Below are 15,427 nucleotides of genomic sequence, written 5' to 3'. Positions count from 1 at the left end.
TGATAGCAGATATCAAATGAGGGGCTCTCGCTGCTTCCGAAGGGAGCTGCGGCTCTGCTGCACCGGAAGGGCGAGTCTTGCAGCTGGAGATGAGGCGTGGTTTGACGCATGGGACGAGGGTGGAGGGCCCCCATTGTGACCGAAGGGAGCCACGGCTCTGTTGTACCAGGAGGGAGACCCCCGTCCACCACCAAGTACGCAGCGTAACTTCAGACGGCAGACGGAGGGAGGGAGCGCCCTGTCTGCCGCCAAGTACGCAACGTAACTCAAATGACAGACGGAGGGCCCACACTGCAACCGAAGGGAGCTGCGGCTCTGCTGCACCAGAAGGGGAAGCCCCGTCCGACGCTGGATAAGCCAAAAAGATTCTAAACGAGTGGTGGAGGGACTCTCGCTGCGACCAAAGGGAGCTGTGACTCTGCTGCACCAGAAGAGAGAGTCCCCCTTGCGACGATGCATCGGGCGGGGGGCCCCCACTGCAACCGAAGGGAGCCGCGGCCATGCTGCACCAGGAGGGAGAGCGCCATCTGCCACTGAGCACGCAGCACAACTTGAATGATGGACGGAGGGCCCACACTGCGACCGAAGGGAGCCACGGCTCTGCTGCACCGGGAGGGGGAGCCCCGTTCAATGCTGAATAGGCGAGAAGATTTGAGACGATTGGTGGAGTCCGGTGCAGGAAGGGAGAGTTCCTCTTGCAACAATGTATCGGATGGATGGCTCCCGCTGCGACCGAAGGGAGCCATGGCTCTGCTGCACCGGGAGGGGGAGCCCCGTCTGATGTTGACTAAAATGTGCAGTTTAACTGTATTAGGGGGGTCTGGGGGGATCCGAAAACCAGTCTATATCTGGTGTGCCCACCGTTTGCCTCACGCAGTGCAACACATCTCCTTCGCAAAGAGGTGATCAGGTTGTTAATTGTGGCCTGTGGAATGTTGGTCCACTCCTCTTCAATGGCTGTGCAAAGTTGCTGGATACTGGCAGGAACTGGAACACGCTGTCGTATTCGCCATTGGGATTCTGGGCATCCCAAACATGCTCAGTGGGTGACATGTCCGGTGAGTGGCCATGCAGGAACTGGGATGATTTCAGCTTCCAGGAATTCTGTATAGATCCCTGCAACATGGGGCTGTGCATTATCATGCTGCAACATGAGGTGATGGTCGTGGATGAATAGCACAACAATGGGCCTCAGGATCTCATCACGGTATCTCTGTACATTCAAAATGCCATCAATAAAATGCACCTGTGTTCGTTGTCCATAACACACACCTGCCCATACCATAACCCCACCGCCACCATGGGCCACTCGATCCACAATGTTGACATCAGCAAACCGCTCACCCACACAATGCTGTCTGCCATCTGCCCTGTAAAGTGAAAACCAGGATTCATCCATGAAGAGAACACCTCTCCAAAGTGCCAGACACCATCGAATGTGAGCATTTGCCCACTCAAGTTGGTTACAACGACAAACTGCAGTCAGGTCGAGACCCCGATGAGGACAAAGAGCATGCAGATGAGCTTCCCTGTGCAGAAATTCTTTGGATGTACAAACCAGTTGTTGCAGCAGCTGTCTGGGTGGTTGGTCTCAGATGATCTTGGAGGTGAAGATGCTGGATGTGGAGATCCTGGGCTGGTGTGGCTACACGTGGTCTGCGGTTGTGAGGCTGGTTAGATGTACTGCCAAATTCTTTGAAACACCTTTGGAGATGGCTTATGGTAGAGAAATGAACATTCAATTCACGGGCAACGGCTCTGGACATTCTGCAGTCAGCATGCCAATTGCACGCTCCCTCAAAACCTGCGACATCTGTGACATTATGCTGTGTGATAAAACTGCATATTTTAGAGTGGCCTTATGTTGTGGCCACCTGTGCAATAATGATGCTGTCTAATCAGCATCATGATACGCCACACCTGTGAAGTGGATGCATTTTCTCGGCAAAGGAGAAGTGCTCACTAACACAGATTTAGACAGATTTGTGAACAATATTTGAGAGAGATAGGCCTTTTGTGTACATATAGAAAAAGTCTTAGATCTTTGAGTTCAGCTCATAAAAAAATGGGGGCAAAAACAAAAGTCTTGTGTGTATAATTTTGGTCAGTGTAATTGTCTAGCTTCTATTGTCTGTTGTGTGACCCATATCTAAGAACACTTTCATTTGTTATATAATCATATGTCACGATTAATGTAAGGCAGTGGCTATTTACAGTAAGTGCAAATAGTGCTAGATGTTATTTACACTAAGTGAAAATAGCATATTTTCTTAGCGATAGATGCTATTTACACTAAGTGCAAATAGCGATAGGTAATTACACCAAGTGAAAATAGCAATGGATTCTATTTACACAGTGACAATAGCAGTATTTTCTTAGCGATATGCTATTTAAACTACGAGTCTGTTTCACTATGTAAAACTGGCAGATATTTGCACCTCAGTATTGTAGTACATTATAAAACAGTATGCAATAATAACGTATTAAGGGTACATTATCATTTTTATTAAAATAATTAAATGGATGCTGCCTTATTGGGACAGGAAAGCCCTTCCTCCACCTACCCCAACCTTAACCGATAAACACCCGTGAGGCACTTCATTTTCCACTTAATTTAAATGTCTTTCCAATCTGATATGTGATGTGTAAAGGGAAAAGAACGAGTTCAGTAAAAGGCGAATTTGAACTTAGATCAATCATGTCAAAAATCCACTGCCATGTGCTTTACCGCCTACACCATTGGAACTGTTGTTAACAGGCATCTGTTATTGCTGTCCAGCCTAACCACACGTTGGTGGGTGGAGTTAGTGTAAATAGCCTCTGCTAACAAGGCGGGCTATTTGCACTTAGTGTAAATAGACAGTACGTTAATATAATCCACACGTTCACAGGGTCACAAAGGTTCAAAGGGGGACATGGGAATCCCTGGAATATCAGGAGAAAAGGGATCAATGGGTCTTCCTGGATTACAGGTAAAATGATTCAAGCATGTCATTTGTTGACACTTGTGGTATTACTCATAACATTCAGTGTTTGATCCTGTTTAAGTCATGTCTTGGTAATGCATCCACAGGGTGTGAATGGCCTGAAAGGAGACAAAGGGGACACTGGCTTGCCCGGCCCACAGGGACCCTCAGTAAGTACAAAATGTGATTTAAGAGTATGTGCACGATCTGCTCTTTTATTTACAGTCAGTGACAGCAGTAGTAGTCAAGTCATGTCACCTTTATTTATATAGCGCTTTTAACAATACAAATTGTGTCAAAGCAGCATTACAGTATTAAATAGGAAAATAGTGTGTCAATAAAAGGGCAACAGTAAATACTCAATTTTTAGTTAAAGGCAGTTCATTATTGAATTCAGTTATGTCATCATCCATCTCAGTTCAGTTCAAATAGTATCTATGCAATCAAGTTGACGATATTGCTGTAAATTAAGTGTCCCCAACTAAGCAAGCCAAAGGAAACAGCGGCAAGGAACCAAAACTGTCATCGGTGACAGAAATGGAGGAAAAACCTTTTGATAGAAACCAAGCTCAGTCCAGGAGCCAGTTCTCCTCTGGGCAGACGAGCCAGCAGTTTGTTCCATGATGCAGCAAAGTCAGCTTGTGTAGAGGACTCATCTGGTTCCCATGGTCTTGTGCCAATGACCATCTAGGTGACGAGGTCCTTACTGGGGATCTGTCTCTTGGTCTCCGCTGACAGGACTGTAGAGGTCATCTCTCGGTCCTGATCCACCATCTAGACTGGATACAGACGGGTACTGGTTTACTGCAGTGACCATCTGATCTGGATACAGACTGGATCTGAGTGGCTACATTGAATAATAAGAATGAAACAGACTTATATTAGCATAGATGCAATTCTTATGATGTAACAAGTACATAGGGTGTTATGGGAAGGGTTCCCAGTTCTGGTTGACCTAAGTAATGCAGCGTAACAGTCCTTTAACGGTTTTTGAATAATAGAAATGTGCTAGTGTGTTATGTGTAAGCCAGGTTAAAGTGATGGGTCTTTAATCTAGGTTTAAATTGACAGAGTGTGTCTGCCTCCCAAGCAGTGTTAGGTAGATTGTTCCAGAGTTTGGGCGCTAAATAGGAAAAGGATCTGCCGCCCGCAGTTGATTTTGATATTCAAGGTATTAGAGGTATTCAGAGTTTTGAAAATGCAATGAACGTAAAGGACTATAATGTGTTAAGAGCTTGTTCAAGTACTGAGGTGCTAAACCATTCAGGGCTTTGTAAGTAATTAGCAAGATAAATCTATACAATGTTTAAAAGGGAGCCACTGCAGTGTTGACAGAACCAGGCTAATATGGTCATACTTTCTTGTTCTGGTAAGAACTCTAACTTCTTCATTATTAAGCATGCAGAGCAAATAAATCATTACAATAATCTAACCTTGAGGTCATGAATGAATGAATGAATGTTTCTGCATGTGACATTAAGAGCATAGGTCGTAATTTAGATATATTTTTGAGATGGAAAATGCAGTTTTACAAATGCTAGAAATGTGTCTTTCGAAGGAAAGATTGCTATCAAATAGCACACCTAGGTTCCTAAATGATGATGAAGAATCAGAGCAGCCATCAAGTGTTCTAGGCTATTACATGTGGAGGTTTTAGGTCCGATAATTAACACCTCTGTTTTTTCAGAATTTAGTAGTAAGAAATTACTCGTCATCCAGTTTTTAGTAGATATATAAAGATGAGTATGATCAGCATAACAGTAAAAGCTGACACCATGTTTCCTGATTATATCTCCCTGTAACGCCACGCCAGCAGAGGGAGCCCTCACCCATTGACTGCCTGTTGCTGCTCCCTCTGCTGCTTCATGGGTAACTTCCTGTTTGGTGGCCATTTAAGGAGGCCTAAACCAAACAGGCCCTGCAAAGTATTGTTTTGCTGTGCAGACTCTAGACTTCTTTAAGACTTCTTTAAAAAATATTAAAAATCTTTTGACTGGTAGTGTACAAAACAAAAAATGCTGGCACTGTACCAGCAAAGACACATTTGCACAAATATGTACATTTTACACTTTAAAAATCACAGATCTGACTCTAAGCATCACTTTTGGTGAAACACTGGCTTTGCTACAGTCATAATTAGTAATTACCGTTGAAATAAAGGTGTCAAATAATTTTCTAAAAGGTATTAGCAGCCGATTGTATGTCCACGTCATGCCTCTAGCGTTAGCATGAAGAACAGTTCTTTGTGTTGAGCATTACTCCGTTTTTCCCTGTTTTCATTGGCTTGTTTTTGTTATTTTCCACGGTTTTGTTTTGTACCATTGTTTTGCCTTGTTTTTGCCATAGTTTTGCCTAGCTTCACTGCCATAGTTTTTGCCTTGTTTCATAGCCTTGTTTATTTGTTACTTTGGGACTGCTTGCTTGGACTTTGACCTTCTGCCTGTTTAATTGGATTCGTCTTTTGTCTTGCCTACGTGTTACTGTTTTGTTTGGATATCGACCCTGCCTGTCTTGACTACGCTGTGTTTATTAAAGCTCGCATCTGGATTTATCACGCTTCCTACGAGTCCTGTTACACTCCCAAAGGTAACATGTAAATAAAGCGTGAGAAGTAACGACCCTAGTTCTGAGCCATAAGGTACTCCATACTGCACTTGTGATTGGTATGATACCTTTCCATTTACTGGTTCGAGCTGATGGCGGCCAGATAAGTATGATTTGAACCATGCCAATGCACTTTCACTAATTCTAACCAAATTTTCTAGTTTATTCAAAAGAATACTGTGGTCGATAGTGTTGAAGCACTAATAGAGAGATACAACCATGATCAGATCTCAGTACTATGATACGGTCTGAATCACAGATTTACAGATATCATTTTTCTCTAAGAGGGAACATAATTGTGAGGATAATGCCTTTTCTAGTACCTTTGACAGAAAAGGCAGATTCGAGATCTGTCTGTAATTAACTAGTTCTTTGGGGTCAAGTTGTGTTTTTTTTTTAATGAGAGGCTTAATTACAGCCAGTTTAAAGGTTTTGGGGATATATCCTAATGACAGTGATGAATTAATAATAGTTAGAAGAGGATGAAAGCAACTCTTTTAGTTGCTTAGATGGAATAGGGTCTAACATACATGTTGTTATATACATGTTAATGTAACTCCTCCTATAGTAGAGAATGAGTGGAATTGTTCCTCAGGAGATCTATAGGCTACTATCTGATGCAGTGCTGTAGCTAACGGCTATATGGTTACAGTTTTATCTATAATAGTATCAATTCTGCAAGTAAAGTAGTTCATAAACTCGTTACTGCTGTGCTGTTGGGAAATGTCAATGCCTGTTGATGCTTTGTTTTTTGTTAATTTAGCCACTGTATTGAAGAAATATCTGGAAATACCTCTAGTTTTGTTTTCCTCTACCTATGCTTCATTTTCCGGGCTGCTCTCTTTAGGGCACGAGTGTGCTCGTTATACCATGGTTTCGGACTGTTTTGCCTAATCTTCCTTAAGTGTAATGTAGCAACCAAAAACGAGAGAGTCCATAGTTTCTGTTACATCAAGTTTTGCTGAGCTGTTGGATATGCTGAGAAATTGAGATAAATCAGGAAGATTACTTACAAAGCAGTCTTTTGTGGTAGAAGTGGTGGTTCTACAAACCTTTTACAAGGCTTGTAACAAGGAGTTGAAGTTACAGATTTAGCGATATGGAGTTAACACAATATTAGATAATGATCTGAGATATCATCGCTTTGCTTCAGAATTTCAATTCTATGTTACAGTATTAAATCTAGAGTATGATTTTGACAATGAGTAGGTCCTGAAACATGTTATCTAATCCCAATAGAGTTCAGAATGTCTATAAATGCTGATCCCAGTGCATCTTTTTTCATTATCAACATGGGTATTAAAATCACAGACATTTAAGACTTTATCTGCAGCCATTACTAACATCACTAAGAAATTCAGCAGATTCTTTAATAAAGTCTGTATGGTGTCCTGGTGGCCTGTACTTCAAATGAGTTATACTCATAAGCCCGTCCTCTGAGAAATACTAAAAATATTGTAGTAAACTGAAAGTAATCTTTATTAGAGTGACAGTTTGCATGATGTCAGTACTGTTACATACCTCCTTTTAAGTCTATGGGTAGTGTGACGAGTCGACTGCCTCCCCCCTTATTGTCAGCTGCACCCCGTCGGTAATCGCCGCCCTTCACCAGGCTCCCGACGGGAGTGGGCGTGTGGGAGGAGGAGGGGCGCTGAAACATGGCGTGTGATGGGGCACACCTGATGTGAATGAAGCCTCATCACCGCCGCTGTTAAAATGCCGAGCGCGCCTCTCCTCAGGAGACCGGTCTCTTCTCCGTGCATGCACGCTGGTGTCCTCGTGGGTCCAGGAAGGGGTGAAGAGGGAACCAGCGCCGCAGGACGAGTTGCCGGACCCCGCGGGTTCGGATGAGGACCGCACCCGTGACGGCTGACGGGCCAAGATGCCGGGCCGTGATATCCCCCAGAAGCGCCACGTAGGTGGAGGAGGACGATGCCGCTAGAGAAGCCGCCGCCCCTCGCACCCCGGACCTGAGTGGGGAGCGCGTGCGGCCGCCGGACTCCGCCCCTTACCTGGACCCTTCCCTTCGGAACACTACCCCTCCTTCACGGAACCCCGTCACATCGAGGACACCAGACTTTTTCTTTTGGACACTTTTTCCCCCTTTTTGGACACTTTCTGTTTTATTGTTTAATAAAAGCCTCTCCGAGGCTTGACGTCACACCCACTGTGTCTGTCGCTTTGCTCCGCCCCCGTGACAAGTGGTGGAGAATGCAGGCGTGGGCGGAGCTTAGACAGCGCAGTGGGAATCACCTGATGACGTCATCCCCTCTCGATCGCAAAAGTCAAGGAAGAGTCGGACCCGGAGGGACGGAGAAACAACGGTGACAGCCTCCCAGCCGCTAAAGGGGTAAGTGACTTCTCATTTAGTAACACTTACCCTGCGGTTGGTTGAGGCTGTCGACTAAATTCCGGTTTCTCTGTCCCCGGTCCGGTGGCGTTGCGAGAGGGAGTCGCCCGGAGAGGAATCCCCGCCCACTCCGACCGCTGGAGCCTGGTTGAGGAAGGTAGCACTCCTGCGTGGGCGGCGACCGGATGACGGGGATGTCGCTTGGGGGGGGGAATGTGACGAGTCGACTGCCTCCCCCCTTATTGTCAGCTGCACCCCGTCGGTAATCGCCGCCCTTCACCAGGCTCCCGACGGGAGTGGGCGTGTGGGAGGAGGAGGGGCGCTGAAACATCCAGGTCTGGCGGCGTGTGATGGGGCACACCTGATGTGAATGAAGCCTCATCACCGCCGCTGTTAAAATGCCGAGCGCGCCTCTCCTCAGGAGACCGGTCTCTTCCCCGTGCATGCACGCTGGTGTCCTCGTGGGTCCAGGAAGGGGTGAAGAGGGAACCAGCGCCGCAGGACGAGTTGCCGGACCCCGCGGGTTCGGATGAGGACCGCACCCGTGACGGCTGACGGGCCAAGATGCCGGGCCGTGATATCCCCCAGAAGCGCCACGTAGGTGGAGGAGGACGATGCCGCTAGAGAAGCCACCGCCCCTCGCACCCCGGACCTGAGTGGGGAGCGCGTGCGGCCGCCGGACTCCGCCCCTTACCTGGACCCTTCCCTTCGGAACACTACCCCTCCTTCACGGAACCCCGTCACATCGAGGACACCAGACCCCCCTTTTTCTTTTGGACACTTTTTCCCCCTTTTTGGACACTTTCTGTTTTATTGTTTAATAAAAGCCTCTCCGAGGCCTGACGTCACACCCACTGTGTCTGTCGCTTTGCTCCGCCCCCGTGACAGTAGGAAAAAGAGTGTAACGCTAATAATGAGGAGAGAATAAGAGGACTGCCGTCTCCAGGTCCCAGGCCAGTCATAAAATGCTCATGACCAGATTTAAAATAAAACAAAATATTTTATTCAAACGTGGGATATAAAACAAACAAAGGCTTCAGGAGGAAAAAAGGCCAATACGACAAACAAAAGAGAATTCCTTATAGGGTATTAACTCTTGGACCCAACGGTTGCAGTATCTCTCAGTGGTCACTTTAGTCTCTCTGCCTTGTCTGGAATTTTCTGGGTTCCTTTGTGCTCGAGTTAATGAGCTGGGGCAGGAATCAGGTGGTACCCATTAGCCTGTCGAGGAGGAGCAAGAGCAACATAGAAGAACTAGAGTACACACAGAAACAGGCCCCACACTGAACACTAATAATTCAAAATAAATAAAATGAATCCCTACATCCCTATGGACGTAACAGTACATGTACTGACAGTATATTTTTTTTTATTATCAAGTTACATGTGTAATGAAAATCACTTTACCTTATATTGGGCCTTCTTGTAGGTTGTGGTATTTTGGGTCAGATGTTTTAAACAGCTTCTCCATCTTTGTCCATTGCTGTCACTCATGTTTGCTGTTTATATTTAAGCATTTCAGCAATTTTTTTTTATTTTGCTCACATTAACAGATTATTGGGCCCCCTGGAGCACCTGGTCCGCATGGACCACCTGGCCCCATGGTGAGTTAAAAATGCACAATAGAAATGACGTAAAATTAACATTTCTTTAAGAGTCGTAAATTACGATATTTTTTCTTACCTCACAAACACACACACATGCACAAACAAACAAAAAAATAAATAAATAGTGTGGTTTATGCTTGAAACAAAAACCCTTTGCCAGCTCTTAACATATTACATGACATTAAGGAAATGTACATTTAGTCAGTTGTTATCAAAGAAAAAACTCCTTTTGCGGGTCAGTTGAGAACCATGATCTGTTCACTCTGGAAATCTGATATTTCCAGTAATAATGATATTTGCCACATTTAAAACAACAATGTGAACAGCTACACGAAAACATCGGATCTGAGCAAAAATTGGAATTGAGCACTAAGGCTCGCAATGTGAACATAGACTGTTTCCAGAACACTGATTGAGATTTTTTTTTTTAACCTAAAAAGGTTAAAATTTTTCAAGATAAAAAACTCTGGATTACCAAGGATCTAAAGCAGGAGTGTCAAACTCAATTCCTTGAGGGCCACAGCTTTTTATTCATGACTTGATAATAGTGTAGGTTATTTGAATAATGAGACAATGAACTTGATACAATCTGAACCTTTGAGAATACAGGAAAGAAAGGTTATCAGCATGCTCTGGACTGGAGAATAAAACCAAATAAGGCGGTCCAGGTGGTCTTAAGAGCACTGTAAGTGCACAGAACAACTGGGGCATGTATTAAAGTATTTTTAGATAATGCCTTTGCACCCGTGGCATGGAAAAAATGTTATTCCAGTGCCTAAAACATCTTGTGCTAGAGCGCTTATGAAAGGCACAAATGAAAGGCTCTGTAGATCAATTACAGTTTGCTTATCTGTCTAATCTAAACACTGTGGATGCTTCTCTAACCTTACTACACAAGGCCCAGTATCACAAAGCAAATGGTCAAAATTACCTTTATGGATGTTACATTAGCATTTAATACTGTTCGACCACACATTTTAAAGGAAAGATTGCATGATTTTGGTGTAAACAGCTGGTTGATTTTATGAATTGATGAATTTTTAAAAAATAGACTACAATAGATTTGTGTGGACAGAATTCAGTCTGACTATACAGTTTTAAAAACAGGGATACCACAGCAATGTGTACTATCACCCCTGCTCTACTCTGTATATTAATGAGCTTCAGTTAAAATCTTACTTTATTTAAATATGCTAATGAATATGCTTTTATTCCCTGACAAATGGATGCAAGTAGTTCAACTTAATTTGAGTACACTGGAAATCTTCTTCGGTGATTTAACAATAGTAATCTGCTATTGAACATTGAAAAGACCAAGCAATTATGTTGCAGGAATCAAAAGAGTTTGTTTCATATGAAGAAGTTACTATTAAGGGTGCAAATGTAGAGCAAGCTACAATTTTTAAATATTTGGGCATACTTGTTGATGACAATTTCACATTTCAGGGTAATGAAGAACGTAAGACAACATGTAGGTCTACTCTGGAAATAAAGGAATTTTAATATGGATAGGAAGACCCTGGCCATGGTTTATAGACCAATGACTAAAAGTATTGTAACAAAATATTGTGAAATTCAACATGTATTGGCAGTGATTGTTTTTAATTAAGGGGCAGGGGGGGTTTTTTGTTTGTTTTTTTTTTCCCAATGTTTTAAATTTGTGTTTGATTGTGTGTTTATGTAAATGGTGTCTAGTTTTCAGTAAGATATGTCAAAGATGAATTTCTGTTTAGTGGAAATCTGAAAGGACAATCAAGTTTAAAGTAAAGTAAAGATGTTATTACTGCTGTGTTGTGTTGCAGGGTCCTCATGGATTCCCTGGGCCAAAGGTATGTCATTACAGGATGGAGCATATCTGTGCTATTGATGATGTCAGTGCCACAGCCATGCCTGTGTCTTAACTTTGTTACTATTGGAATCATTAGTTAATGATGTTAATTCAGTTAATGCCTTTACTCAAATTAATTCCACCATCCTTGTGGAATACTGACATTTGGTGTTTAAGGCATGCTGCAAACTTGGCATCAGTTGTTCAGAGAGCAAATCACCTTTTGTCATAGATGAAAGTAGAAATAACTAATATAGAAGTTAGTTGAGCAGTGTTGTTTTGTACGTACAGAATGCTTGAAACTTGCAGCAGGTCTTTCTCACCATTTTGTAGTCCTATACCAAAAATGTTCTAAGTAATCCAACTCATTGTCGACTATCAGGTGCAGTTTATTCGGGAGTATTTAAACCTTTGCTATTTGTCCAAAAATCTAAAGCAGGGATAGGCAACATTGGTCCTGAAGTGCTGATGTCCTGCAGAGTTTAGCTCCAACCCTGAAAAAAAACCTCACCTGCCTGTAGCCCTGGTAATCCTGAAGACTTTGATTAGCTCATTCAGGTGTGTTTGATTAGTGTTGGAGCTAACACATTGGCACTCCAGGACCGAAGTTGCTGACTTAAAGACAAGATTGTTGCCTCCTGAGTAAATGTTACCCAGCATTCCCTAAACTGTCCTTTGCCACTCCTCTCCAATTAGGGAGAACCTGGGTTGCATGGTCTCAAGGGACTGCGAGGGGAGCCTGGGCATAAGGGTGACAGAGGACCCCTGGGTCTCCCCGTAAGTACACAACAGCCGTGCAACCTGGGATCTTCATACTTCATCCCGATTTCCCGACTTAACATCATCTAACCTTTACCACATTCACTACTGTCCATTTGTTTGTTTTTTACAAATGTACGTTTTCATTGTTGTGACACGTGCAGACAGCCAAACCTGCTTCGCTGCCCCTTAAACTTTGTGTGCTGGATAAACGTCCATTTGTTTATGTTCGTTACACAGCTGTTAAGTTGACGACATTTTTCAATTCACTGTTCATTATGTACTAATCTCACTTTTCAAACCTCCACTCATACTTCCATAAATGCACAGGGAGCATCTGGCTTGGATGGCAAGCCGGGACCCAGGGTGAGTTTTAAGCAAGCGGCCACGTTTTGTCCCCCCCAGTACCATAGGCCTACATCTTTAAAAATACCAAAATGGGTCATGTGACACATTTATGGTGAAGGGGGAATGTGGTTAGACTCGTTGGTAATATTTCATCAGTGTTAAGCTTTATGTGACAGTGAGAGATCAAACAACAACAGGAGATACTCTTTCTTTCTGCTGACGAGTTTGACATTAACACAAATTTAGCACTTGCTCATTCATTAACGTGCCATTTATTATATATGCTACTCCATGTATTTATTTGAGATTTGCATGACTAATTACTAAAGATTAAAAAAAAATGTTGATTTTCTCATCAGCTGTGTTAATATGTAAACTTTTATAAAAGCACAAAACCTTATACACTCCCCTATTTATAGGGTATGGACGGACCAGTCGGGGCTCCTGGTCCAGCAGGTCCGAAGGGAGATAGAGTAAGTTTTATTATATTTTATATTATAATTTTTTATTTTATTTTATCTTGATTTAGAATTTAGTTTTTTTGTTGTCATTGCTTTCAGTTTTTGTCTAATTTTAGGATCAAACTGTAATGTAGACAATTACACTGTAATAATATGTTTTTAATCTCTTATTTACCTGAATTCTCACAGTTTTTTTTACTGTTTTAAGCTCAGGATTTCAATTGGCCCTCACAGAGACACCTGCTGAATCTCACAGCACAGTCTTAACATGTTTAAGGGTTTATAGTGATACTATACACTAGATTTGTTTATATAAAAGGTGCTGTTCAATGTACCTGTCACAGGGTGAGAGGGGTGATGTTGGTGATCCTGGACCCAGAGGGCCATATGGGTTACCTGTAAGTATTCAATTTATTTATTTATTTATTTATTTATTTAAATGTTAAAAAAAACATTGTTAATTATTTGGCAATTTAATAATGGTCATATTATTCAGTATTGTAATCCCAGATAATACTTCCTTTTTTTTCTCTGAAGGGAGCTGCTGGAACACCTGGAATGGATGTGAGTTGTCACTCATACTGCTTGTGTGTTGACACTTACCGTTTATTATCTCCTGAGTTGCTTGCTGCAACTGTTCTGCCCTCTAGTAGCTGCAGACAATATCTGTGAAGATCTTTACCCCTGAAACGATGAATATCCAGGCATTTGTAATTACTTGAGGTTGTATTTTTGCAGGGGTTACCAGGCTTAAAGGGAGACAAGGGCAACGTGGGGGAAAGAGGAGAAAAGGTGACTGTGACATAGATGTTGTGAAACAGGGAATGAAACTTTCTTTATTAATTAGATCTGATGTCAATGGACATTTACAAAGCAGCTCAGACACAAAGGCCTTCATATAGTCCGAATATGGGCCATGGAGTTGGAGATCAGTGTGAATGTCTTACATTTAATGGATTTTCTTCTACAATAGGAAAATAGCAGTATTTATAGTTGCAGGAAAAAGTATATGAGCTCTTTGATTTTCTGCATAAATTATTCACACATTTATGCTCATTTAAGTAGAAACAATGGACAAACATGGTTTCCTTACACATGTAAAATCATTAAGGGTGATCTAAGCGTGCACACATTTTCCCCTCCATACACTGTGAATGTTTATGCACTGTTTTATTTGTTGCACTTTTATTTGTTTAGTAAACTGTGTTTGCTGTGTTTTCCTATTGTTGTGGTTTAGTTCACATTAAAATTGTATGGCTGATTTACGTGAAAAATTCTGGTATAGTCAAAGGGTTCACATACTTTTTACTGCAACCATATTTGTATAAGTATTTGTTTGTCGTCATTTAGAATTTCATTACTAACATAGCATTTTACCATCCCATAATCATAAGAGCCAGAAAAAAAAATCATTCTTTGTTTAGTTTACTGTCAAGTGAAAATATTTATTACAGTGTTTCTTACTCCAGCACGAAATACAGAGTAAGTCCATTGACAACAGGCTCTTGCTCTTGATATTGGCTTCTTCTCTTGCATGATTCATGTCATTTCACCTGCCTGTTTCATAGACTTACACTGTGCCACTATGTTCAGTTTTTAATGTCATGGAATGTGCCACTGAAATATGTAGTAAGCAGGAAATTCAAGTTGTTTAAAAGTTTAAAATAAGTCTTAATAGTCATAAAAATTATTTTCATTTAATCATACATAATGTCATTTAAGCGTAATGTCATCTAGTTTTATACTGTAGACGGTGTAAGCATGGCACTTGAACTAATTTACAGTAACATTGACGTGTTAACATTGACGTTTTGAAATTTTATAAATTATGTATTAAACTCAGCAAAAAAAAACAAAACAAAAAAAAAACAAGAAAAGAAAAAACAAAGAACATCGTCACAATGGTCAATATCAAAAGTTGCAGTCAGTATGTGGTGTGTCCACCAGCTGCTGTAAGTACTAATGTGCATCTCATCTTAACGGAGATTTGCCAGTAATTGCCAATAACTGTTTATGATTCTCGATTCTGCAGCAGAAGCCCATATAAATTGTCTGAAGCCCCAATAGAAACTCAAGGTGCTGTGTGCTTCATAAACCAGTTCATGCGCATCTCATTTGTTTGTGGCACGTCAATTAGGAAGTGTATACCTAATTCCTCACGCATGAGCAGCGCTCAGTGGTACATCTGATTATGTGTGAAAACGTAAAAAAAAAAAAACTTTAGGTGCTTTTCTCCTGGCTCGCCTACATTTTGAGGTAAGAAGATTGGTTACCCCCCCTCACTCTGTCTGTGAGGTTGTAGTGGCACCTCATGAGATGGAGCTTTTTGGGATCCAACTTGAGGCGATAGAGGCCTTCATCTTTCGGTCTCTCACCTGATCATGTCAACTGTATTTCTCCTGTTGAATTCACTCATGATGAGCTGTGTTCCTGCCTGGATGCGCATGGTACAGTCTCTCGGGTTTGAGGACCCCTAGCAATCAGGAGGCATGCCCCTCTCTAGC

The 15,427-nt window shown here is 42.3% G+C and overlaps 1 protein-coding gene across 1 annotated transcript in view; it reads left to right on the top strand.

Moving 5' to 3' along the window:
* The window catches only part of LOC127168853 (collagen alpha-1(XXV) chain), a 140,506-nt gene that overhangs the window by 118,487 nt on the left and 6,592 nt on the right, over window positions 1-15,427 (top strand). The window contains exons 22-31 of the mRNA XM_051115948.1: window positions 2,892-2,972; window positions 3,074-3,136; window positions 9,474-9,524; window positions 11,330-11,356; window positions 12,052-12,132; window positions 12,445-12,480; window positions 12,882-12,935; window positions 13,268-13,321; window positions 13,461-13,487; window positions 13,662-13,715. Of these exons, the coding sequence (XP_050971905.1) occupies window positions 2,892-2,972; window positions 3,074-3,136; window positions 9,474-9,524; window positions 11,330-11,356; window positions 12,052-12,132; window positions 12,445-12,480; window positions 12,882-12,935; window positions 13,268-13,321; window positions 13,461-13,487; window positions 13,662-13,715 (528 nt within the window). The remainder of the gene's footprint in view (window positions 1-2,891; window positions 2,973-3,073; window positions 3,137-9,473; window positions 9,525-11,329; window positions 11,357-12,051; window positions 12,133-12,444; window positions 12,481-12,881; window positions 12,936-13,267; window positions 13,322-13,460; window positions 13,488-13,661; window positions 13,716-15,427) is intronic.

This window comes from Labeo rohita, chromosome 7 (assembly GCF_022985175.1).
Source record: "Labeo rohita strain BAU-BD-2019 chromosome 7, IGBB_LRoh.1.0, whole genome shotgun sequence".
Classification (NCBI taxonomy): Eukaryota; Metazoa; Chordata; class Actinopteri; order Cypriniformes; family Cyprinidae; genus Labeo; species Labeo rohita.
The sequence above is the reverse complement of the archived record's forward strand: the minus strand, read 5'-3'. Positions and strand labels throughout refer to the sequence as shown.